Below are 27,328 nucleotides of genomic sequence, written 5' to 3' on the forward strand. Positions count from 1 at the left end.
GGTTAAAATCCTGCCTCTGATACTTGCAAGGTATATAGATCGTGAGCCTCAGTTTCCTCATCCATAAAATGGGGATAATACCACCTCTCAGTACTAACTTACCTCATACACTTGTGAGCGTTAAGTAAGATAATGTATGCAAAGTGTTTTGCAAACCTTAAAGTATATAAATGTCAGCTATTTTACAAAATTAGTCACTAGCATTAGTCATTTGTGAGAGAGAAATGGCACAGCATAGAAGACTATTCATTAAGCTGTGAAAAATTAAGAACTGAGGTGGGATGGTAGTGAAATGGCAAAACATAAGGAAACTAAAGCTCAAAGAAGCGAACTGTTCATGGTCAAACAACTGAGTAGGTGAAAAAGCCAAGATTCATACCCAGGTCCCCTTCCCATTCCAGGAACTCTTTTCATTACACTAGAATTAGACTTGGAGTGGGACCAAAAGACCTCCAAGGTCCCTTCTAACTCTGAAACTTTATACTATTTATTTTTAAATTAAATATAAGGACAGACTTTTTGCCAAACAGCTGCCAAACAATGGAATAAGGGGCCTTATGAGGCAGTGAGTTTTTCATCCCTAAAGTGTTAAAGTGGAGTCTAGATAATTATCTGTGCAGGATATTTTAGAGGGAATATACTGAGTATCAGTTTGGACTAAATGACTTTTAAGTCTTTTCCAACTCTGAGATACCCAGATTTCCCAGAATAAGGGAAACCTTATTTGTACAGGTTACCAAAAGAAGTTTGGATACATGGTGCAAGACTGTATTTATATATGGTATACATATGTATACACACACATGTGTATATGTACATATATGTAGATGTGTATAATGGGTATGCATTTTATGTGTGTATATATGTACATGTGTATAATTTTACTAGTAGTTGATGACATACTATATATATATATATATAATGCCATATATACATATATATAGTATGCCATCAGCTTCTAGTAAAATTATTTTCTGATATGTGCTAACTTCCAGATCCTAATCTCTCTTTAGTCTTGCTAGAACACTTTAGGGAACACATGTGAAGATCTATTAATGCCATGGATGTCACAAACCACTGGCATAGTCCTGACTATAAGACAATGATTTCCCCTTAGTCCAGACTGCTACTTTTAATCCTAGCATTCACAGCCCTTCAAAATCTACTCTCCATCCCCGAACATGCCTGTATCTTTCTCACCTATTTGCCTTTACTCATGCCAATCCCTGCAATTGGAAATGACAGGATTTAGCAAATAAAATTGTACACCTTTTGAAGTTGAGAACTGTACTAAGCACTAAGGGTGGGGAAGATACAATAGAAATAAGACATGATTACTACTCACATATAAGTTTATCTAGCGGGTGAGCAGATGTAAACAAAAGAATATAGAATGATATTTAATATGTTCCTGAGAGCACATTTCCTTCTACAACACCCAAAGAATGAACTTACAAAGACTCAAATTGGTCTTGTTGCTACTAAACACTGCTGTTGAAGTTAAGTGAAATTGTTGTTTTGATCTCTTACATGAAGGTCCTAGAAGTTCCAGGCCTCAGAGCTTTTATAGAAAGCTATAGAAATTCTACAGAAAGACTGCCTGTTATACTCTTAACTTTCCTCCGGTTTATCCAGTAAGCTATGTGGGATCTGCTGCATGGGATCCTGTCTTCTTAACTCCACTTTTTAGTACCGATCATATCCTGAGACCATATCCTGGAAAAGAACTAGTTTTTCTTAGGTTATTCACATCTGCAAAGGGGACAGAAGCAGATCTGACTGTGTGATTCAACAACTATGGTTTTACTCTGAACATCTCTAGAATGAATTCCCTCTGTGCAAAATTGGCTCCATGAATTCAGAGGCCTACACAAATTAAGTTCCCTCTCAGTGGCTGCTCTCCTCTAGTCTGTCTCCTATCCTCCTAATCCACAGTGCAGCTAATTACCTGATGTTATGGGGCTGCTTATCACAGGAAAGCATAGTACATGCAATGGATCGTTGCAGGTGATGCCGCTGATGCCTCAGGACCTGCTGAAAATCATCTTCCAGGGTCTGCACTACATAGCGTAAAAAGAATATTCGGCCAGGCAGCTCTTCTTCCTGTGGGGAAAGCATGTGGTGACCTTGTGGGAAGAGAGCTATTCCTTGCTTATCAGATGAAAAGAATGAATCATGAACCAGGGCTCCCCACTGGCCTCCAAGCTGTCTACGGTCAGATAAGGTAGTAGTAGACCAAAGTAGTCGTAGTAGACCAAAGAGGACATCACCAGCTAAACCACACATGTGGCAGGGCCATGCCCTAGTTGAGCAGAATCTGTGGGCCCTGTGATTTTATTGGTATGGGGAACTTCTAGTGAGGGACTTTATCCACCAATGCAGACTGACAGCTTATAGACTTGGGGGCACTCATAAATGATTTGGCCAGGGTTATAAGAGCTACTATGTGGCAAAAGTAGGATCTGAACCCAATTCTTCCTGACTGAGGACAATTCTTTATCAGCTAGGGCCTTATTTTCAAAAAGAGGAAGAGGGGAAGCTAGGTGGCACAGTGGATATAGCACCGGCCCTGAAATCAGGAGGACCTGAGTTCAAATCTGGCCTGAGACCAAACACTTGACACCTAACTAGCTGTGTGACCCTGCGCAAGTCACTTAACCCCAACTGCCTAAAAATAAAAAAAATAAAAAATTTTAAAAAAGAGGAAGAAAAAATAAAAAAGCTCAACTTACTTTATTTTTAAAAAGTCTCTAATTTCAATTCTAAACACTCCCTCCTGCACTATAGATCACAAAACCTCCATAGTTTCTTGAGTTGCTGCAGTCAAAAAAAATCCATCACTTGGTAATGTATCTTTTTTCAGTTAGCTAGTGTTAACTTTACTCAAACCAGTCTCTTTCTGCACTTATACCTGAAGCCTTCCTGCCTTGACAGAAGGGCCAAAACTCTGCCACTGACATAACTTTGGAGAGGTTGGGGGTAGTCATATCATGAGATGGCACCAGAGAAGAACTTTATTAAAGAGACCAGTGAGACTATTGTTAATGGCCTCCTATTCTTTAAAGCCTCAGAAACCACTTTCTTGGTTCCAGCTTCCCTCAGCTCAACTGTTCCTTCCTTTCATCTTTCTTCCTACCACTCAGGGACAAACCTTTTATTACAGTGCTTGAGAGCTAAATTCTTTCTAGTGCTATTACTAAGTTTTGGGCTCCACACCAGAACATATCCATGGGAAAGGTAAACAATGGTGTGGAACTTGGGCAGATTCACCAGGGTGTGACTGTGCCCCCTTGTAAATGGCAAGGTGTTCTAGTGGGCCACCTTGTTTTCAAACCTGGAGGATATTATCCTCCTTATTCAAGGACTTTGGATTCACTGGCCTCCTGATTTGGGAGTCAACGTACTCAGTGCTAAACCCCAACGTCCACAAAGGACAACATGGACCAGAGCCCACAGGCCACAAGAAATAACTTATAAGTTCTCTTCCAGCTCTGAGATTCTGTGATTCATTTCATGGCTCAGTAGAAGCCTAATAAAGAAATTTAGGGATCAGGGAATTGTCTAACCAGGCTAAAACGAAAAAAAAAAAAAAACAAACAAACCCACATAGGATGTTAGAGTCAAAAGGAAGCTTAGATGTCACATTAGTCCCATACCCTCATTTTGTAGAAAAGGGAACTAAGGTCTAGTGAGATTAAATGACCTAAGGTCACACAGCTAATAAGTGGCAGAGGTAGGACTTGAACCCAGGTCCTCTAAGTCATATACTCTTTGTACAAAGATACTTCCACACAAGTTGCCACATACCTGTTTTTCCATCACGTAAGTGAGTAGCTTCCAGTCCCACTGCACAGAGGCAACATTGGCTGGATGTAGCCTAAAAATCACAAGTTATGTTCATTAGAGTTCTGGAGAACTTCTTTGACAGAAGAGGCCTAGAAGATAACGTGAGGAAAGGATCAGCTTCTCTACTTATTCTTAGGGCTCTCCCATTAACCTCCAATAAATACTTTCCATCTTGTTTCCCCAACTTTTACCCTACCTGGATCTAAAAGCACATCTCTATTTATGCTAACTATTTGGATGGTTGTATCAACAAACTCTGTGGAAAGCCAAGTACCAAATTTTGGGCCCCCCGGAAAATATGTTAAAATAATCTGCAAAAGTTCCTACTGTTGAATTTTCATTAGAAGCATGTAGGCCTCTTTCACAATAGCCATACTTCCAGAACCTAGTAGGATATTCTTGATGACATGGGATACAATCTCCTTGGGTGGATAATGTTGGGGGGACACAAAATCCATGAGGAATTGCAAAGTCTCTTGTGGGACGTTCTCTTCAATGGTGCTGAATACCATTCGCAGTCTTCGTTGGGGAATGGGTTCTTTCTTTTGTTCCTTGTTCTGTAGAGATAATGGAAAATGTTAGTGTGAGTGGTTTCCTGGGCAAACAAAAACTACAGGGTCAGGACATTCTCAAGAAAGTAAAGGTTTAAAAGAGTTATCTTCCAATAGACTTCCAATAAACTCAAAACCATACAGTTTATACAACCTACAGGAAAACTGACAGTAGAGGAGTAATTAAGGTTTGATGAATGTTCAGCAGGTTCTATGTTTCTAGCCCGCTAAGACCTCCTATTAAGCATTAAGGGAAGGGAGGAAATAAGCATTTATTAAGTATCTACTATGTGCTAGGTGCTTTACAAATATTATCTCATTTGACTCAAGGGGGATATATATTGACTGAGGATTCAAGTTTTTAAAAATGTATTTTTCTATAAGAACATATAATTTACAAAGTGCTTTCTGAAACACTACCCTGAGAAGTAGGTTGTGTAAGTATCTTTATCCCATTCTGTAGATGAAGAAACTTAAACTGGGGGGAACTGGTAGCAGGGGAGAGAGTTGATGGGTGGTGAATGATGAAAATAAAAAAAGAGAAGCACTGCTAAAACATTAAAAACAGAAAATAAATGGGAAAAATCTTATATCAACATTCCCTGATAAGGTTTGCTAAGTAAATTATATAAGCAACCAACAGATTATCTATATAAAGACCAAAAGCTATTCCCCAAAATTTATTGATAAATGGTCAAAGGATATGAAGAAACAGGTTTTTTTTTAAATTGCAAACTATTAGGAACCACATAAGAGAATACTCCCAATCACTAATAGTAAGAGAAATGCAAATAAAAATAACACTGAGGTGTCACCTTGTACCTCCCAAAACATAGCAAAGATGGTAAGAGATTGAAATAGTAAATGTTTGAGGGGTTGTGGGAAGATAGGCACACAGTTCAATCATTTTGGAAAACCATTTGGAATTAAGGAAGTCAGGGGGGAAAATGTATATCCTGTGACCCAGAGATTCCATTACCAGGCTTATATCCCAAGAAGGCCAGTGATAAGAAGAAAGTTCCCTGACATATTAAAATATTCATAGCAGCACTTTTTGTAGAACTGAAAAACAAAAAGAATTGAAAACAAAACATATGATCATCAATTGGGGAATGAATAAATCAATTGTGGCACATGAATGTAATGGAATATTACTGTGCTATAAGAAATGACAAATATGACAAATATAGAGAAGCAGGGAAAGATCTACATGAACAGATATGGTTGTAGAAAATGTGGTTGGGAATGTTGCTTCTGCATATCACTCTTCAGAGTGTGGACCCCTGAAAAGTAGCTGCTGGGGTATTGACAAGGAAATGGAGTGGGAGATGTAATTAGAAGCAGAGACTCACGTAGCGAAATTAGGTGCTCCAGATAGGCTGTAAACCCTGCATTACCCAGCCAATGGAGAAACAAGAGAGGGAACTGTGTTTCAGGCCTAGGAATAAAAAGCTTTATTCTCCCTTCGGTAAGGTGTGCCCACACATGGGACACACATGGGATTAATGGGTCTTGCTAGGCCGTTAGTAAAAAGTTTTTTTTTTTTTTTCTGGTTCACCAATGGCTTCTTGGAACTTTTGTTGCTTACATGACAAAGCAAACAGAGCCAAGAAAACAACATATACGATGACAATAATGTAAATGGATAGACACCCTGTCCCCCCCACAAAAAAAAATCAAAAGTGAATGGTGCAGAACAAGGATGGTTCAAAAGAAGAGATATGAGAAGATAACCCCACCCCACCCCACCCCTTCCATATAGCTGAGAGGTCTATAAGTTTAGGTACAATGAACATATTCTCAGACTTTTTTGGTGTACTGATGAGTTAGACTGATTTTTCCCTTTTTCTTTGGCTTTAAAAATATTGTTATATGGAATGGCTCTCTGAGAAGGGAACAGAAGGAATACTAAGGGAAATTATAGTAATGCAAAAAAAAAAATGACATCAACGAACACTTACTTTAAAAATAAACAGAAAGGGGAAGAGATAAGTAAGACAGTTTTGTTACTGTTGTGTTAAACTCAGTACACACTAAAAAACCTTACAACAGGTTTCACATACAATCAAAGTTTCACATATAATCCTCTATTTCTGTTCTTTGATAAAAATGTTTTAATTAAAATGTTCATATTTGATTAAGTTCACAATAAAACAATTAAAAAACAAAATAAGAGAAAACTTGGAGAAGTACCTAGCCTAGAGTCACATAGCTACTCAGTGTGCTAGAAATCAAACCCAGGTCTCTGTCCCCAAGCTTAGTGTTCTTTTTAACATACTAAGTAGAGATCAGTCAGTCACCAAACATCTACTAAGCACGTAGGTCCCAGGCACTGTGAACAAAAAATGAAATAATACCTGCCGTCAAAGAGTTCTATTTCATCGGTATAGGGTACTGGATTATACTGTCAATCAAGAGACACAGGTGGAAGTCTTGCTCTGCTTCTGATTTCTGGCATAGCCCTGGACAAGTCACTAAGTCTTCTCTCTGCACTCATTTCCCATCCATAAATGGAAGTAATTGTTTACAACATGCTGTGATATCTCTATACTAAAGCTAAAGGTGAATAAGAAAAAAATCAATAGAAATTATTCAAAGCTTAAGGGAAAAATTAAAAGAGGACCAGAAAAGATTAATAATAGCAAATGTTTATATGACACAAATATTTACAATTTACAAAGACTTTTTTTTTATAGTAACCTTCTAAGGGAAATGATAATAGGCTCACAGATTGAGAGCTAGGACTTCAGAGGCCATCTAGTGCAGCCCTTCCATTTATTGGGGCCCAGAGAAAGCGAAGTGGCTTGCCCAAAGCACCAAAATTCAAATTTGAACCCAGGTCTTTTGATTTCAGAGCCAATGCTCTTCCCATTGTACCATATAAACTATATAACAGGCTCATAAAAATACCACAGATACTTGCCCTAGGGACACAGCTATTGAATCATAAGGTCATGACCCAAATTCAAGTATTTTAATGCTACAGCCAATGTTGTTTCCCCCATACTGGAGTGCTTTTCTTATGTTCACATTCGCTGACCGAACAGAACTCTTCTGAGACAAGAGACAAGAGTCAAAAGAAGGAAACATCCTTGGCTTATTAAAAAACCAAATCCAGGCAGAGCCCATTCATTATCCTCCTAAGATTTATTGAAGCAATAGGACCCAAAGTTAAAAAAGAGCTGAGGTGATAAGTATCATCAGAGAAGCTGTGAGTCCTCCTCCTACAAAGTTATGATCCTTTAATAATGTAGAATGTAGTCTCTCTGAGAGCAAAGACCACTTTCTATTTTGGCTTTGTATCTCTATTGCCTAGAATAATGCCTGGCACATAAGTGCTTAACAAATGCTTGCAAGATTTGAAGATCTTGGAGGGCAGAGCCAAGATGGCAGAGTAAAAGCAGTGACCTGCTTGAGCTCTCCCCCAAACTCCTTCAAATACCTATAAAAAATGGGTCTAAACAAATTCTAAATCAGCAGAAGTCACAAAAAGACAGAGTGAAACAAATTTCCAGCCAAAGACAGCTTGAATAATTGATCAGAAAGGTATATTGCGCCGGGTGGGGAGAGGAACCCAGTTCAGCATGGGTGCGCAGGCTGTAGCAAACCTGGAACAGGCCTCAGAGGACTGAACTGAGGGCAGCTGTGGCGGTTTCCAGACTTCTCAACCCACGAACACCAAAGACAACTTAGAAGGTCAGTGGGAAAGTCTGTGACTGTGGTGAGAGAGAAGCTAGGTCTCAGCAGCAAGTCCGGAGCACCAGCCTCAGCTGCCTCCTGAGCTTCTGGCCCATAGACTGAGGGGGAATCGAGTGGCTGATCAGAGGGTGATTGCAGGGATCTCTTTGCCTGTGCTGAGGCAGGAATTTCTTGCTTTGCCCGTGCTTGGATCTGGGTCGCAGTTCTGGGTGGTGGTCCAGGGACGAGGAGGAGCGCTGGTGTGGTGGAGCTTGTAGTGGCTGTGGAAAGGAAACCCTCCTCACAGTTCCAAGACAGAAAAGAGTACTCATAGACCAGATCACAGTCCAAGAAAGGAGCAAACACCTCACCCGTGATCATAGCACCTTGGAAGAACTGAAAATTTACAGGTTCCTAGAAGTATCTCTGAAAACAGCTGCACAAAACCCCTGAAGCTTGGGATAGCACATTCTCCACACTGGAAACAGACTCCTACCTTGACAAAGAGTTTACAACTCAAGTAATTGGCTGAGATCATGAGCAAGCAGCACAAAAAGAGTCAAACTATATTATCTTACTTTGGTGGCAAAGAAGATCAAAACACACAACCAGAAGAAGACAATGAAGCCAAAGCTCCTACATCCAAAGCCTCCAAGAAAAATATGAATTGGTCCCAGGCCATGGAAGAGCTCAAAAAGGATTTTGAGAAGCAAGTAAGAGAAGTAGAGGAAAAACTGAGAGTGATGCTATAGGAGACTCAAAAAAATACTGAAGAAAATAACAACTTAAAAAATAGCCTAACCCAAATGGCAAAAGTGGTCCAAAAAGCTGATGAGGAGAAGAATGCCCTAAAAAGCAAAACTAGCCAAATGGAAAAGGAAGTCCAAAAGCTTACTGAAAAAAATATTTCCTTAAAAATTAGAATGGAGAAATTGGAAGATAGGGACAATTTGAGAAATCAAGGCACTGTAACACTAATCAAAAGGAATGAAAAAATAGAAGAGAATGTGAAATATCTCATTGGAAAAACAACTGACCTGGAAAATAGATCCAGGAGAGAGGATTTAAAAATTATTGGACTATCTGAAAGCCATGATCAAAAAAAGAGCCTAGACATCATCTTTCAAGAAATTATCAAGGAAAACTGTCCTGATATTCTAGAACCAGAGGGCAAAATAGAAATTGAAAGAATCCACCAATCTCCTCCTGAAAGAGATCCCCAAAGGAAAACTCCTAGGAATATTGTAGCCACATTCCAGAGTTCCCAGGTCAAGGAGAAAATATCACAAGCAGCCAGAAAGAAACAATTCAAGTGTTGTGGAAACACAATCAGGATAACACAAGATTTAGCTGCTTCTACATTAAGGGTCCGGAGGGCATGGTGTGTGATATTCCCGAGGGCAAAGGAGATAGGACTACAACCTACAATCACCTACGCAGCAAAACTGAGTATAATCCTTCAGGGTAAAAAATGGTCATTCAATGAAATAGAGGACTTTCAAGCATTCCTGTGGAAAAGACCAGGGCTGAATAGAAAATCTGACCTTCAAATACAAGACTCAAGTGAAACATGGAAGAGGTAAACAGGAAAGAGAACTTATTAAGGTTGAACTGTTTACATTCCTGCAGGGAAAGATGATATTTGTAACTCATGAGTCCTTTGTCAGTATCAGGGCAGTGGGAGGGAAAAAAATTATATGTATATATAGATAGATAGACGGCACAGGGTGAGTGGAAGATGAAGGGGTGATATCTGGAAAATAAAATTAAGGGATGAGGGAGGATTACACTGGGAGAAGGAGAAATGGAGAATTTGAGGGAGGTAAAATATCTCACATGAAACATATAAGAAAAGGCTTTTACAGTGGAGGGGAAATGGGGGAAGGTGAGAGAGAATGAGTGAATCTTATTCTTATAGGATTTGGCTTAAGGAGGGAATAACATACACAATGGGGTACGGAAATCTATCTTACCCTACAGGAAAATAATGGGGGAAGGGGACAAGAGAGCAAGGGGTCGATAGAGGGGAGGGCGGATTGGGGGAGGGGATAATCAAAAACAAACACTTCTGAGGAGGGACAGGGTCAAAAAAGAGAATAGAATAAACGGGGGGTAGGATAGGATGAGGGGAAATATACTTAGTTTTTTACAACAGGACTACTATGGAAGTGTTCAGCATGACTACACATCTATAACATGTATCAAGATGCATGCCTTTTCAACGAGGGCAGGTAGGGAGGGAGGAAGGGAGAAAATTTGTAACCCAAAGTTTTAAAAACACATGTTAAAAATAAAAAAAAAGGTTTGAAGATCTTGAAGATTTTTTTGGAAGTCACTCTGTGGTAGCCATATTTTTGTTTCTCAGTGCTATCAAGCCTAAATTGCTAGAAACTTCAAAGTAATTTAAGAGTAAATCAAAGTAAGTCTCTTAAGGCACTTTAACTCCCTCTCTTCTCTGCATGGTACCTTCTGCTTCCCCATTAAAAGGTTGTTACTATTTGGTCTACCTTTACCAGCAGAGTGGAACTAATTAGCTGTGAAGGCCTAAGCAGCTAGTCTGCTCACAAAAGGTTACCTGCCTTTTTAAAATTTACCAAGTGCTTTCCTTACAATAACCTCTTAAGGTATCATCTCCATTTTACTGAGGTGGTAACTTATCGTCAGGTGATATGCCTTCACAGCCACTAAAATTTTCTCCTGAAAACTCATATTTTCCTTTAGGAGAGGTTAAAACAATAACAGTGATCTCTGTACAAACAGGAGGTGTATCAAGTTCCTGGAAAAAGGTACATCAAAAGATAGGAGGCTCATCTCTAATGGACAACATTGTTATTCCCATCCCCAAACTCACACTTCAGTTATGCTACCTATTACTTAGGCCATAGCCAACCACACCCAATTCTCCCTTTCTTCGTATTGATGGGCTCACACAGTGGTTCTACTGGTTGGAAGGGACAGCTGCACCATTACCTCTGTGACTTCTTTGTCCTGTACTAGTGCCTGGAAGAAGAAGTGATGCACTGGAGGTCTAAGGAAATATCTTAACCTGTGAAGACAGGGTTTCCTGGGTGAGTCCACCACTGCTGACGTCATTGCCACAGGCCCTGAGTTGGCAACTACTGGCATGAGCTTCTCTGCCTTGTCAGTCTCCAGGGCAGAAACCCAGGGAACCTGCTCCGTGGAGGAACAATGTGAAAGGAGCGAGAAGTCTTCCTGGAGCAGACTTGAGTTATCAGCAGAGTTATTCTTATTCTGCCAGTCACTAGGGCATGGATCAGGAAAGCCTTCCAGAAAACAGGGCACTGATGCATTTTGGCTACTGCTGTCACTGCTGCTGCTGTTTGGAGACAGTGAGAAAATATCTGTGGAGATCTGTAAACTTGCCAAAGAGCCCAGATCACTGTTGAAGGTAGTTGTACTACAGCTCTGCTCTGAGCTACACACAGGTTCCTCACCACTGGATACTGGAGAGAGGCAATCTCCAAATTCAGCGTCCTGAGCAGAAGTCAGATTGTCACACCCTTCCTTCTCCAAGAATTGAGAGTCTTCATCAGTCTGCTGTGCTACCTCACATTTGATGGGGCAGTTGGCACCTGCCACAGAATGGGAAGGCTTCTTTTGGGAACAAGAGATGGGGTCCAGATCTAGGTTCATACTGTTCTCACAAGCATAAGCAGAGTTAGAAAGATTCTTCTCCTCCTCCTCCTCCTCCACCTCTGTCAGATCTATCACCATGAGTCCATTGTGGGCCTTCACTATTGGGTCAGTGTCTTTGGTTAAGTCGATGAAATCCTGTTGGGGGAAGGTGAGGAAAATGAAATATTAGTTAAACTAATAATTCTAAACTTTCTTAGTGAAGAATACTAGAAAACATAGGGGTAGCGAGGTGGCGCAGTGGATAGAGCACTGACCCTGGAGTCAGGAGGACCTGAGTTCAAATCTGGCCTCAGACACATGACACTTACTAGCTGTGTGACCCTGGGCAAGTCACTTAACCCCCATTGCCTAGCCAAAAAAAAAAAAGAAAAGAAAAAAAGAATACTAGAAAAGTTCTTGGTCACTGTGGTGAATTCCTTTTGGAATAACACCTTGCACAGAATTATAAGGCATCTTTAGTCATCCTGATCTATATCTTGCCACTGGACCCAGATGACTCTGGAGGAGAAAGTGAGGCTGGTGACTTTGCACAGACCTCCCTCACTTAAATTTAATTCACTTGCAAGTCACAGCATCATCTTCCTGATGTCATGGTCCTCTTGGAGAATGAAGGACAAACAACAACAGCAGCAACAAGTCTTTTAAAAATGTTTGTTGAATTGAACTTTCCTCCTTCCCCCAGTAGAGAAATGATCCATTTGTGGATGTAATTCTACCAGTTGTATAAAATATTAAAACACTGCAAAACTCTTGGAAGAAAGAGATACATACTCAAGAGTTTGACCTAATAATGAACCACACCGGAATAACTAAGTAGATGAAGAATATCAATTGCCTAGATTAATGAAAAAAGTAGGAATGGATGAGTTGTGCCTAGAATTAAACATGATGAAAACAGGACAGATTACCTTCAGAAATTACAAAGTCAAAAAACGTTAACAAAATTCATTTGGAGGAACAAAGGTCAAGAATTTCAAAGGAACTAATGAGAAAATGTGAAGGAAGGACATTCAAACCTTAAACTACAAGGCAGTATATACCAAAACTATCTGGAACCATCTAAAACAAGGGTGGGGAACCTACAGCCTTGAGGCCACATGTGGCCTTCTAGGTCCTTGGGTTTGGCCTTTTGACCTACTCCAGGTTTTACAGAACAAATCCTTTCATTAAGGGGATTTGTTCGGTGAAGTTTAGATTCAGTCAAAGGGCTACACTTGAGGACCTAGAGGACCACATGTGGCCTCAAGGCCGAAGGTTCCCCGCGCCTGGATAGAAAGGTAGGTCAATGGAACAGAGTAGACACACAATACACAGCAGAAAAGGACTACAGCAACCTTGTGTTTGACAAATGTAAAGATGTAAGTTTTGGGGATAAGATTTCATTATTTGGTAAAAATTGTGGGAAAGCTGAAAAGCAGTCTTGTAGAAATTAGGCATAGACCAGCATCTTAAACCATGTACCAAGATAAATTCAAAATGGATACATGACCTAGATATTAAGAGAGATATCACCTATGAATGGACAGGAGAATAACTTATGAACAAATAAGAGATAAAGAATATTGTGAGGTATAAAATGGATAATTTCTGATTATATTAGATTTAAAAGTTCTTGTACAAATAAAACCTACAGAGCCAAGATTAGAAGGAAAGCAGAAAATTGGGGGAAAAGTTTCATAAATATTCTCTCAGATAAAGGTCCCATTTCTCAATATATAAAGAACTTTATCAAATATATAAGAATACAAGTGATCCCCAACTGATAAATGGTCAAAGGATATGAAAAGGCAGTTTTTCAATGAAGAAATCAAAACTATATATAGTCATATGAAAAAATACTCTAAATCATTATTGATGAGAGAAATGTCAATTAAAACAACTTTGAGATTTCGTCTTATACCTATCAGACTGGCTAAAATGATAGATGCCCTTCAACTGGGGAATGGCTAAACAAGTTGTAGTATATGACTATGATGGAATACTACTGTGATACAAGAAATGATGAGTTGGATTTTAGAAAAACATGGAAATACTTGGGCCTATGAAGAAAGATGCTATCTACCTCCAGGGAAGGAACAGACAAATGGAAATATATATAGTATGGTCTTACATATATGTATGTGTGTATACATATATATGTGTGCATATGTATGTATGTGTGTATTCATATTTAATTGTAGCTTCTCTAGGACAGGATGGGGTGGGGAGGAAGGGAGGAAAAAAAAATAAAATTGAGGAAAAAAAGGAATTATAAAGTTCCTTTAATGACTCTAAACTTCTACAAATTCCTATTATTATTAATACCAATATACTAACAGTGTTATGTAGCTTTAAGACATGAAAGACAACATGGTCTTCAAAGAATTGAAAATCGTATCACAGAGAAAGCAAAGGAAGGGATATAGTAGGTGTTTCAAACAAATGAGGAACTTCAAAAAACAGGAGTTAAGGATATTATTAGGAAACTATATGATCAGATTAGAGGAGACCCGTAAAGTCCCCTCCCTCTGGCTCTGTCTATGATCTTAGGAGCACTAGAAAGGAAATCATAATTTCATCAGGTCATAAAAAAAGCATAATGGACACAATAAAGAATTTGAAGGCAATAAAGTTATCAAAAACATGATAGGATAAAATTAAGAAGAGTTAAAGTACAATTAAGTAAACTTAAGACAAGATGATAACAAAACTTAACAGATTGGAAAACAGCCATGGAAAACACAAACAAAATGATTAGACTCAAAACAGATTTATTTAAATGGCAGACAGAATAGTAAAACAGAAAAACCAGAAAAGCAACCCAGGAAATCACACAACTGGAAAACATTTAGTATTTATGTAGGTAAAACTAACAAATTTGGCAAGTTAAAAAAAAAAAAAAAAAGAAAGAAAATTTAACTTCTAAGTTTCATGAAAAATTAAAAAAAGAATATGACAATTATACTTCAGAAAATCATCTAGCAGGGCAGCGAGGTGGTGCAGTGGACAGAACCACTTGCCCCAGAGTCAGGAGGACCCCTAGTTTAAATCCAGCCTTCAGACACTTAACAGCTTGACTGACCCTGGGGAAGCTACTTAAGCCTGACTGCCTCCAGAAAAAAAATCATCTAGGAAAATTTCCCAGAGATACTGAAAAAAGGGAAGGATTATAAATAAACATAATTTGCAAGAAACTTCAAATTCACCTCACCTAGATACATCAATGTCAATCTTCAAAACTTCCATCACTGGGAGATGATTTTATAAGCAGGGAAGGAGAAATGTATAACATAAAATACAAGAAGAAAACTATCAATTTGAATTACATAAGATTTTAAAAATAAAAATGACAGAACCTGGAACATGATATACTGAAAGATACAGTACTGAAGAAAAGGTTAATTGGTATATTTAAGCATTTTTTTTTAAATATAAAAGATAGTCATTTAAGAATTTGAGTCTGAAAAAGTTATGGTGGCAAAAGAAAACTCTAAAACAGCCTTTACCATGCATAATCAAAAACAACACAGAGAATGAGATGAATCTCTTTTTTTCTCTACATTTTTATACAGGTGGAACACTAAATGATTCCTTCACTTCAGCTCCTTCACAGCCAAACTAGGAGGCAGGGACTGTTTAAGTTTCTCTGCCTTCTCTTTGTCTGTGATGACCAGTGTGTACAGGTGTCTGCTGCAGCAAACTTTAAACTTCACATTGTCCTTGTTTTTCTTGATCTTGACAGATTTGGCATCTTTTCGCCTGGCTGTCAGCAGGAAGCCTTTTATTTCCTCGATTTTTCAGGGCATGGCAGCAGCGGCAGCGGGACAAGGGGCAGCGTGTGGCCCGAGAGGTCGGCTACGGGAGAGATACTCACAACTGCCTGAGATGAATCTTTAAAACACATACTATATATATGTTTTAAATCAGCAAAAGTCCACCTTCTTTCCTTCCTACTCCAACCCTACTTCCTCCCCTAATCCCCTAGGCAATTGAGAATGAAAGAATGCCAAAATCCCTGTTATAAACATGTTTAGTTAAGCGAAACAAATGTCCAAGCAAAATATGTCTCATTCTCCACTCTGAATTCTTCCCCTCTGTATGAGGAGATGGGTAGCATGTTTCTTCATTGGTCTTCTATAACAACCTTGCTTGGTCATTATGCTGATCAGAGTTCCTAATTTTTTTTTTTAGGCAATTGGGGTTAAGGGACTTGCCCAGGGTCACACAGCTAGTAAGTGTGAAGTGTTTGGTCTGAGGCCGGATTTGAACTCAGGTACTCCTGACTTCAGGGCCAGTGCTCTATCCACTGCCCCACCTAGCTGCCCTCAGAGTTCTTAATTTTTTCAAAGTTGTTTGTCTTTACCACGTTGCTGTCACAGTATATATTGTTTTCCTGGTTCTATTCACTTCACTGCATCAGTTCTTTGCTTCACTCTGTATCAGTTCATATAAGTCTTCCCAGGTTTCTCTAAAACCATTCTCTTCATCATTTCTTACAGTACAATAGTATTCTATCACACTTATATACCATATTTTGGCAACTCCCCAGCTGATGGGCACTCCCTCAGATTCCCATTTTTTGCTGTGACAAAAAAAAAAGTCATAATTATTTTTTAGATCCTTAGAGTTTATTTTGCTTAGGATTAATCCTGCTCTTAATCTGCCTTCCCTCTAATTCACCCTTCTACCTTTTCCCTCCTATTTCCCTATTGAGTGAAATGAATTTCTGTATCTAACTCTGTGTGTGTGTTTCCTTCTTTTCACTAGCTCAAATGAGAGTGAGGTTCAAGACATCATCTAATCCAATGAGTAGCAGGACTGGGCAGAATTGCCCTCTGTAATATACCTAGCAAGAAGTCTTCCAACTGTCTCCTGAAGCCATCCAGTAAGAAGAATTATTGCCTTAAAAAGTAGCTCATTTAAGTTTCAGACAACTCAACTTCTGGAAATTATTCCTTCTATGAACTTGGAATTTACTAACTTTGGATATGCTGAATTTGAAATATCTATAAGTCATGTAGTTAGAAATGACCAATAGGCAGTTGTTGATCCTGCAGCTCAAGAGAGGAACTATGGCAAGATATGCTGATCTAAGGGCCATATGCATAAAGAAGATAATTAAAACTACCTAATAGGGTCACCAGAAGAGAAAGTATGGAGAAGGCCCCAGATAAAGACTTAGGGCAAATCAGTTTAATGGGGATGTGTGTGTATGTGAGATAAGATGATGATCCAGAAAAGAAGGCTGAGAACAAAAAATGGCCAAACAGTTAAGGGGAGAATCAAGAGAGTATAATGTCATAAAAACATAGAGAGAAAGAAAACACACAGAAGTTGGTCAATAGTGCCAGATGCTACAGAGAAATCAAGAAGATTGAGAACTGAGAGAGGGTTAAGTTTAATATTTAAGAGATCATTGGAAGGGAGCAAGTTCAGGTGAGTTGATGGGGTTGGAAGCCAGTGTGCAAAGGGCTGAAAAGTAGGTGAATGGAAAGGAAGTGGAGACCAGCAAGTATATTCAACTTTTCCCATGAGTGTGATACAGAAAGGGAGGAGATAGATATAGGACAATAATTTGAGAGGACAATTAGGTCTAGTGGTATGTTTTAAGGATGACAGAAACTTGCCATACCAATCAAACTACAAAAAATTATTTTATAGAGCTAGAAAAAAATAACAAAATTCATCTGGAAGAACAAAAGGTCAAGAATGAATACTAAGGGAATGAATGAAAAAAAATGTGAAGGAAGGTGGCCTAGCCAGACCAGATCTCAAACTGTATTATAAAGTGGTAATCATCAAAACAATCTGGCTAAGACACAGGAGTAAATGACCATAGTAATCTAGTGTTTGAGAAACCCAAAGATCCAAGCTTATGGGACAAGAACTCACTATCTGACAAAAATTTCTGGGAAAACTGGAAAACAGTATGGCAGAAACTAGGCATAGACAAATATCTCATACTGCATACCAAGATAAGGTCAAAATGGGTACTAATCAGGAGAGCAAGAAAAAGTTTACCTGTCAGATCTATGGAGAAGGAAAGAATTTACGATCAAACAAGAGACAGAGAGCATTACAGGATGTAAAATAGATAATTTTGATTATATTAAATTTAAAAGGTTTTGCACAAATAAAACCAATGCAACCAAGATTAAAAAGAAAGCAGAAAGTTGGGGGGAAATTTTACAGCACGTATCTCTATTTCTCAAATATATAGAGAACTGAGTCAAATTCATGAGAATACAAGTCATTCCCCAATCAATAAATGGTCAAAGGACACGAACCGGAAATTTTCAGAAGAAATCAAAGCCATCTATAGCCATTTGAAAAAACACTGTAGGGACAGCTAGGTGGCGCAGTGTATTGAGCACTGGCCCTGAAGTCGGGAGGACCTGAGTTCAAATCTGACCGCAGACCAAACACTTCACACTTACTAGCTGTGTGACCCTGGGCAAGTCACTTAATCCCAACTGCCTAAAAAAAAAAAAAAAAAGGAAAACGCTCTAAATCACTATTGATTAGAGAAATGCAAATTAAAACAACTCTGAGGTACCACCTTACATGGCTAATATGACAGAAAAAGAAAATGACAAATGTCAGAGAGGACACTAATGCACTGTTGTTGGGGTTGTTAACTGATTCAACCATTCTAAAGAGCAATTTGGAACTATGAACAAAGGGCTATAAAACCATGCATATCCTTTGATTCAGCAATATCACTACTAGGTCTTTATTCCAAAGAGAAACAAAAAAAGGGGGGGGAAGGACCTATTTGTACAAAAAATATAGCAGCTCTTTTTGTGGTGGTAAAGAATTGGAAATTGGAGGGATACCCATCAATTGGGGAAGGGCTGAAGTAGCTGTGGTATATAATTGTAAATGGAATACTATTGTCCTGTAAGAAATGACTAGCAAGCTGACTTCAGAAAAACCTACAAAGATTTACACAAACTGATGCAAAAAAGTGAAGTGAGCAGAACCAGAAGAACATTGTACACAGTAACAGCAATACTGCATGATGATCAACTGTGAATGAATTAGCTATTCTCAGCAATACAATGATCCAAGACATTTCAAAAGGACTCAAGATGAAAAATGCTATCTACATCTATAGAAAGAACTGATGGAGTCTGAATGCAGATTGAAGCATACTACTTTTCTCTTTCTTTTTTTTCATGTGATTATTTAGTCCAAACCCTTTCATTTTATAGATGATTAAAGTGTGGCCCAGAAAAGTTTCCACTATAGTATCATGTCCAAACCTATTAAACATAAAAATGTTGCTACTTTATTTTGATATTTTGCTCACTGAGATTTGACCTTGGAAATAGAAAAACTTGTCTGATCTTCCACAGGGGCCAAAAATCAGTCTTTTGGTTCATAAAAAAATTAGTTTGATTGACCAGTCCCTTTACTCTGACCTGTTACCCATAACCTGGTTTATTAAGCTTCCACGGTGTTTACCTAGACTGTTAAGTGTGGCAGTGAATAGAGTGCCCGGACTGGAGTTAGAAAGACCCGAGTTCAAATCTAGTCTCAAACACTTACTAACTGTGTGACACTGGGCAAATCACTTAACCCTATTTGCCTCAGTTTTCTCATCTGTAAAATGAGTTGGAGCAGGAAATGGTAAACCACTCCAGTTATCTTTGCCAAGAAAACCCCAAATGGGGTAATGAAGAGTCGGACACGACTGAAAACGACTAAACAACAACACGGTGTTTACCTACTTCACATAGCTAGATGAAGAAGTGATGCTGCTTAACACATCAGGCAGCTGAGTTTGGGAATGGGAGAGCAGAGTCTATGGTCCCGTTCTCTAGGGTTGATCCTTCATTTCTTCAGGAAGCCTCAAAGTTATGATGGGGAAAGGAAGGAGGAAGGGGGGTAGAGAAGGGGAAGAAGGGGGAGAGAAAAGAGAAAAAGAGGGGAGAGAAAAAGAGGAAGTAAGAAGGGGAGAAGAGGAAAAAAGAAGAAAGAGTAGGAGGGAGGGGGGAGGAGAAGCTGCCTCCCTGGCTCTCAAGGAGCATTGAGAGAGACAGTATCTGAACAAGATACACAAGATAAATGGAGGATGACAGAAGGAAGGCTCTAACAATGGGAGGAAAGGAGGAAAGGAGGAAAGGGAAGAGGGAGGGGGCAGGAGGAGGAGGAGGAGGAGGAGAGGGAGGAGGGGGGGAGGGGGAGGAGGGGGACGGAGGGGGTACGGACTCACCACCACAGTGTGCGAACTGCAGGCGGAGTCGGCTCCTCCGGTCCCGTGTCCGCTTCGGGTCCGGGTCCGCCGGGGACTGCTGGCTCGGCTAGCGCCGAGGATTCTGCCGGGACCGCGCGGCTCGTCATCGCTGTCATCCGAAATCACAATGGGCTCCGTCCTGAAATCGGCTTCTGAGAGGCTTCTAGAAGCTAGGTGCCCTGCTCCGGAGCGCCGCCGGCTGCGGCTGCGGCCGCGGCCATCCCAGCCCAGCCGAGGCCTCGCCCTCGCCTCAGCCCCTTCCCGCTCGTATCCCTGACTGAACTTGCGCTGCAGCGGGAGCCAGGGCCGAGGCCGGCGAGGCGGTGCGCGGTGCGCGCTCTGGAGTGGAGAGGGAGGCCGGGCTCGAGTCATGGGCCCTCGGGCAGGGCCTGGGCTCGTCCTGGGCCCCGAGGCCGGTGAGGAGACGGAGAGCACTCCCGGGGAGGGCGGGGCCCCTGGCGCCCGCGGACCCTCCCGGATCTGGGCTCCGCAGCTCCGGGGCTCCCGGGCTTCTCAGCAGGGGCGCTGGGGGCGGAGCCTGGGCACGCGCTCCGGCCGCGGCGGGAACGGAGGTGGGAGGGGAAGGCCGCGAAGCAGGCTGTCTTAGCTGGCGGGGCGGCGGCTCTCTATCTCTTCCCCCTCCACCTGTCAAGTAGACGAAAGGAGAGCTTTCTCAGTATAGTGTTTACTCGAATTGGGAAATGAAACCTACCTGGAAAGTGAAAGTGTGAAGGGGCCAAAGAGAACTTCGAGGTCCCGAGGGGCAGAAAGTTGTGCTTGTGCTGCCGCAGCCATCAAAGGTTCACTAAGCACCAGCTTGAAGCGCTTACTACCACGTGCAAGGCTGTGCCAAGCTGTCCAGCTAAAAAGGCAAAAATACCTCCCTAACCCTCCAGGAGCTCACAGTCCAATGGAGGGAGACAATGCTAACAAGAGATATACAGGATAAATTGAGGATAATAGAGGGAAGGCACTAGCACCAAGGCACTAGCAAAATGAAGCCATTCCTGCCCTTAAGGAACTCGTGTTCTATACAGAGAGACTATATGTACACATTAATCCATCATTTTTTTTTAACTCCAGTTGGCAAAAAGTTTATTGTTATGCTTTTCAGTGGGCAAGGATTCTTTTTTTTTTTAATAATTTTTAAAAAAATTTTTAACATGTGTTTTTAAAACTTTGGGTTACAGATTTTCTCCCCTCCTCCCTCCCCACCCACCCTCATTGAAAAGGCAAGCATCTCGATACTTATAGATGTGTAGTCATGCAAAACACTTCTGTAGTAATCCTGTTGTGAAAAACTTAGTATATTTCCCTTCATCCTTATCCTACCCCCCATTTATTCTAGTCTCTTTTTTGACCTTGTCCCTCCTCAGAAGTGTTTGTTTTTGATTATCCCCTCCCCCAATCTGCCCTCCCCTCTGTCAACCCCCTGCTCTCCCTTGCCCTTCCCCCCTTATTTTCCTGTAGGGTAAGATAGATTTCCATACCCCATTGTGTATATTCCCTCCTTAAGCCAAATCCTATAAGAATAAGATTCACTCATTCCCTCTCACCTTCCCTCATTTCCCCTCCACTGTAAAAGCCTTTTCTTATATGTTTCATGTGAGATATTTTACCTCCCTCTAATTCTCCCTTTCTCCTTCTCCCAGTATAATCCTCTCTCATCCCTTAATTTTATTTTTCAGATATCACCCATTCATTTTACACTCACCATGTTCCCTCTATCTATACATACATATAATTTTTTTCCCACTACTCTAATACTGACAAAAGACTCATGAGTTACAAATATCATCTTTCCCTGCAGGAATGTAAACAGTTCAACCTCTTATGATTTCTCTTTCCTGTTTACCTCTTCCATGTTTCACTTGAGTCTTGTATTTGAAGGTCAGATTTTCTATTCAGCTCTGGTCTTTTCCACAGGAATGACCATTTTTTTGCCCTGAAGGATTATACTCAGTTTTGCTGGGTAGGTGATTCTAGGTGGTAGTCCTATCGGACTACCCTTTGCCCTTGGGAATATCACACACCATGCCCTCCAGACCCTTAATGTAGAAGCTGTTAAATCTTGTGTTATCTTGATTGTGTTTCCACAACACTTGAATTGTTTCCTTATGGCTGCTTGCAATATTTTCTCCTTGACCTGGGGATTCTGGAATTTGGCTACAATATTCCTAGGAGTTTTCCTTTGGGGATCTCTTTCATGAGGTGATGGGTGGATTCTTTCAATTTCTATTTTGCCCTCTGGTTCTAGAATATCGGGGTAGTTTTCCTTGATAATTTCTTGAAAGATGATGTCTAGGCTCTTTTTTTTTTAATCATGGCTTTCAGATAGTACAATAATTTTTAAATTCTCTCTCCTGGATCTATTTTCCAGGTCAGTTGTTTTTCCAATGAGATATTTCACATTCTCTTCTATTTTTTCATTCCTTTTGATTAGTGTTACAGTGCCTTGATTTCTCAAATTGTCCCTATCTTCCAATTTCACCATTCTAACATACCTTTCCTATCAACCATCCAGGCTGTCTTGGGCTGGAAATTTGTTTCACTGTCTTTTTGTGGGTTCTGCTGCTTTAGAATTTGTTTAGAGCCATTTTTTATAGGTATTTTGAGGGGTTTGGGGGACATCTCAAGCAAGTCACTGCTTTTACTCTGACATTTTGGCTCTACCCCCCTCAGGCAAGCTAATCTATCAATTATTAAGCACCTATATATGATAGGCACTGTGCTAAGCACCGAGGATACAAAAAGAAGAGTCTTTGGCCTCAAAGAGCTTACTACCTAATGGGGAAGACGATATTTAAATAAATACATAGAAAGCAAGCTATATATAGACTAAATGGGAAATAATAGAGGAAAGGAGCTGGGGAAGGCTTCCAGTAAAGATGGAATTTTAGTTGGGAGGGAAGACAAAGAAGATAGGTCAATTGCTAGAGCAGAGGAGGGAAGAGAAAATGCTCGGAACTCAGGGATTGTCTTCTTCCAGGACAACAAACCAATGTCACTATGTGTGGGACAGAGACCACTACTCAAATTCAAAATAAAGACTTAGGTACCTTGAAAGCAGAAAGGAATTTATTGCTTTCTCATGAGAAAGCGCCCTAATGATGCTGGCCAGGGAGGACGAATATGGCACAAGTTGGTTACGGAAAGCAAGGCTTATTTATACCCTAACTTGAGTTCATTCTCCCTAACCCCCTTCCTATTATCCCATTGGCTGGGCTTCAGGGGGCACAATCTATTCACAGAAATGTTCCCTAGCAACATTACACAAGTTTTCCTGGAGACAAGAAAATTCGGGAAGTCTTACAGTTTAGATTGGAGGGGTAGGGCTATTCTATTCTTTCTGCTATGTGCTTAAAAACAGGGTCTGAGGAGTTTTGACAAGGTCAGAAGGGAGTGTGTTTCATCAATACAGTTAGAAGGCCATCTACAACAGTTGCCTCCAATTTCTGTCCTCCCACTCTTCTTACTATCTGGCTTCTGACCTTATGTCTCTTCAAATGACCAGTGATCTCCTAATTGCTGCCCTTTGTGAGAACTATTAACAAAAACTATTAACCCTTTGAGGAGGCTTCACTTCTGAGAGATCATTTCTCACAACTGGATCCAGGAATAGCGAGAAATTGAAAACTGATTTTAATTCTATTTTGTATATACTTTCTAACCAAAAAAAAAAAATCTAATTATATACTTTCTGTCCCATATGAGTTTAAACTTCTTTCTTGTGGGACTTCATTAGTATACGGAATTCCTAGATGAAGATACTCCTATCAATGTACCATTTTTTCAATGCCTGGGTCTAAACATATACCGAGATTTCCCACCCTTTGCCTTTTTATACAAAAAGTGTTTTATTCATCCTTTCCCTCATTTTGACAGACCACACTTCTGAAAGGCTGGCAGTTTCTGACCACTCCCAGCCCCCAAGGCATCTGGTGCTCATTAACCAGTTTGGGGTGGGTTTTTACCCCCTAAGCACAGAAGCCAACTTGAGTTAGACCCTCTCCAGGGAACACTTTTCTGTTTTCCTAACCAAAGTTAGGGGTGACCTGATCTACATGGAGGGAGACCAGATAGAACCTGATTGAGATGGTTTATGTTTTTCTAGCCAAGATTGCTAGAGGCAGCTAGGTCTCATAAAACAACTAGTATTCTTCAATTGTCAGAGAAGGATGTAATTGGCCACATCTGAAGGCCAGCTCACTTCCCTAGCTTCACATTAATCCTTTTTACCTGAGGATTAGTCTTGGGGAGGGTGGGCATGGAGTAATAGAGAGCTATTAACCCACTTCTCCATTAAATTGTTCACCAATGCTTTGCCTTTGCCAGGAGAAGTCCAAATGATACATTGTCAGGATAATCAGAAGGAAGATACACCTAGGTTTTTTTTTGTTTGTTTTTAGGCAGTTGGGGTTAAGTGATTTGCCCAGGGTCACATAAGTAGTAAGTGTCAACAGTTTGGTCTGAGGTCACATTTGAACTCAGGTCCTCTTAACTTCAGGGCCAGTGCTCTCTCCATTGCGCCACCTAGCTGCCCCTATGCCTAGGTTTATAAAGCCCTGTCAGCTCTTACTCAGGGTCTTTTGGCACAAATGAATGCACACCATAAGAAACCTTTACAAATGGGCTTGGCACCCTATTGTCAACAGGATTTTACTGAGCCAGTCTCTGACCTGAGAATGATGAAAACAGCAGGCCAGAGACAAAGTGCCAGTAATCAGGTAGCTGTTTTAATTAATTAGTTTCATTATCAGGAACCGATTTGCCTATCGGGAATTCTCCTGATCAGAATTCCACCTTGCTGGAGTGAAGACAGAGATTATATACATAAATCACAAGTGGGAAGGAAGGGGGGAAAGTGGATTGCAAACACTCATTCCCAGGGCCAGAGTGGTTTCCCACACGACAAACCCACAAATGGAAGACAATAAACAATTCTGCAGTCCTGTGGGAGCAATACTGCTCAAGTTCTTGAGGGCTGTTACTTAGTGGGTCACAGGACCAGAGTTCTATGACCGGAACAGGTTCTACTGATGGGGTTGAGAGCTAGACCCCAAAAAGGAAAAACCCTAGACTTTTCCACATGGCCAAATCTCTGGCGTTTGCCTGAGGCTATAATCCCATCAATTGGCCTTTCATTGTGGCTACACCCAATCTCCCAAATCTGTTATCCTTAATCTAGCCTAGCTCACCCTTGTTTTACCCTCCCTATGGCCCCGCCCTTAATCCTAGCTTGGCTCCATTGTCCCTTGGTCACATAGTCTAGGTCCCAGGAGTTCTGTTCACTCCAGTTTACTGGCCACTCCCATTGAGATCTTCCTTAGACCCCTCCTCCAGTCACCCCAAACTACTTGGCCACTCCTAGATCCCTCTCACAGTCTTTCTGTATATAAGATCCATCTTGTCTCCATTAAAGTGCTTAGATTCTTAAAATCTAGTCAATAGCTCACTAACATTCAGACTCCTTAAGAATCTGCCCAATATGACGGATGTTCTAAAAAACCTTGTCTTTGGCTGAAACAAGGCTTGGGTCGAATTCTTTCCGGCAGGATCTAAACTCCTAAACCTCAACACTACAATCTTTGATTTGCTTCACTTCAGGTACAAAGGCAAAAGGATGCCAGTGATTGTGAGCCTTGTTAAGATTTGATTGATCAGTTCAAGCTGCATTGTGAGTCTGACTCACAAACTGGAAAAGGCAGCTCTTGAGAAAACTAAATAATAAATATATTCATTATTCATGTATCAATAAGAAAATTATAAATTCCTTTCTTACTACTAATACATGATATCTTGCTCAAAGGATTGCCTCTGTTTTTTGTTAAGTTGTTAGCGACAATACAAACTAATTTAGAAGGGAGGGGGAGGAACAGCAAACTGGAGGAACTTCAGAAAAGAAGGTGACATTCCCGGCTGCCTGTCAGGTTGGGGGACCAGAGCTAAATGCTGAGGTCCAGCATAAGCTATTCATCCATTCAACAAAGGTTAAGTCAAGAGCCTACTTTGTGCGAAGTCCTGGGCTAGTGAAGGATAGATAAAAAGACAAAAAAATCTTTACCACAATCAATCAGCAAAATAGGCATTGTGCAAAACAATGGATAGAAATACAAAGAATAAAACAATTCCTACTCTAAAGGAGCTTACATTCTAATGCAAGCAACATTCTTCTGGGGGGAGGGGTGGAATGACCTGAACGCAGATGTTGTCCTTCATTTTCGAAGAGAACTGTATAATGTCTTGACTTTCTGGTGAGTTGGAGTTAAGTGAGGCAGAGTTGCACAAAATTGTCACTCTCACTCTCTCTTCCAGAGTCACTGAAGTCCAGTGGCAGGACAGAAGTCAGGACAATACAGGGATGCCTTAGATGACCTTAGTGTCTTCAATGTCAGACCAAGCTTTAAGTCAGACCCGCATAACTTGTGTCCACCATAGGATTTCTGGTGGCCCAAAATTCTTTGACGTGCCTGAGGGCTGTAAGTGGCCCAAAGGGCCAAAGATTGTACAGGTCTACTCTAAGTGCTCCACAGTACCGGCTTTAGCCACCTTCATGGCCTTTGGAACAGATTGTTCTCATCCACAAATTCTGCTTCAGGAAAGTCTTCACATGCTTGGGGTAGACATTTCCCTAACTTGCTGGTGGGTTTGAGGCCTGTTGGTTACCTTCAACTTGGTTTATAGTCTGTCTGCCAAGAGTTTTTACCAGGATGTGGCTGCTGTGCATTCTACAGCTTCTTGGAGCCACAGATGACATTGGATAAAGAGGTAAACACCAAAGGTGGATGAGTAGCCCCGAAAACGGCTCAACAAGCCCTCATACCAGAGGTGCTAGTCGTCCCTGAACACTCCATTCACCCCCAACACAGATAAGTACATGCAAAATAAATGTGACATAATTTTAGAGTGAGGGACATAGCTGTTGAGACATTTTTCGGTTATGTCTGAGTCTTTCTGGCCCCATTTGAGGTTTTCTGGGCAAAGATACTAAAGTTGTTTGCTATTTCTTTCTCTAGCTCATTTTATACAGACAAGGAACTGAGGCTAGCAGGGTTAAGTGATTTGCCCAGTATCACACAGCTAACAAGTGTCTGAGGCCTGGTTATGAATTCAGGAAGATGAGTCTTCCTGACTGCAGGCCTTGCACTCTGTGCAAGTGCCACCTAGCTGCCCTAGGGGACATAGTAGATGGTGGTGAAGCTTACCTTATAGGATGGTGGGGATTCTACTAGGCTGAGGTGAAGAGGAAGTTCATGATAGATATGGGGACAGCCAGTGCTAAGGCTGAGGTGGGAAATAGAATGTCCTGTACTAGGAATAAACAGCAGGCAGGCCAGAATATAGAGTGCCTGGGTGGGAATAATGTAAATTCAGTCTG

General features: G+C 40.7%; 1 protein-coding gene and 1 pseudogene across 3 annotated transcripts in view; both read right to left on the reverse strand.

The window, feature by feature from the left end:
* Nucleotides 1-20,322, reverse strand: part of SIMC1 (SUMO interacting motifs containing 1) — a 28,994-nt gene extending 8,672 nt beyond the window's left edge. For all 3 annotated transcript variants that reach the window (XM_027867212.1, XM_027867210.1, XM_027867213.1), the window contains exons 1-5: nt 19,930-20,322; nt 11,046-11,867; nt 4,174-4,403; nt 3,808-3,877; nt 1,949-2,103 (exon numbers count right to left, since the gene is read on the reverse strand). In XM_027867212.1, coding sequence (XP_027723013.1) covers nt 1,949-2,103; nt 3,808-3,877; nt 4,174-4,403; nt 11,046-11,867; nt 19,930-20,322 — 1,670 coding nt within the window. The remainder of the gene's footprint in view (nt 1-1,948; nt 2,104-3,807; nt 3,878-4,173; nt 4,404-11,045; nt 11,868-19,929) is intronic.
* Nucleotides 15,305-15,517, reverse strand: LOC114046741 (annotated as a pseudogene).
* Nucleotides 20,323-27,328: the final 7,006 nt, after the last annotated feature.

The sequence above is a fragment of the Vombatus ursinus genome, unplaced genomic scaffold (assembly GCF_900497805.2).
Source record: "Vombatus ursinus unplaced genomic scaffold, bare-nosed wombat genome assembly UNPS02014785.1, whole genome shotgun sequence".
Lineage (NCBI taxonomy): Eukaryota > Metazoa > Chordata > Mammalia > Diprotodontia > Vombatidae > Vombatus > Vombatus ursinus.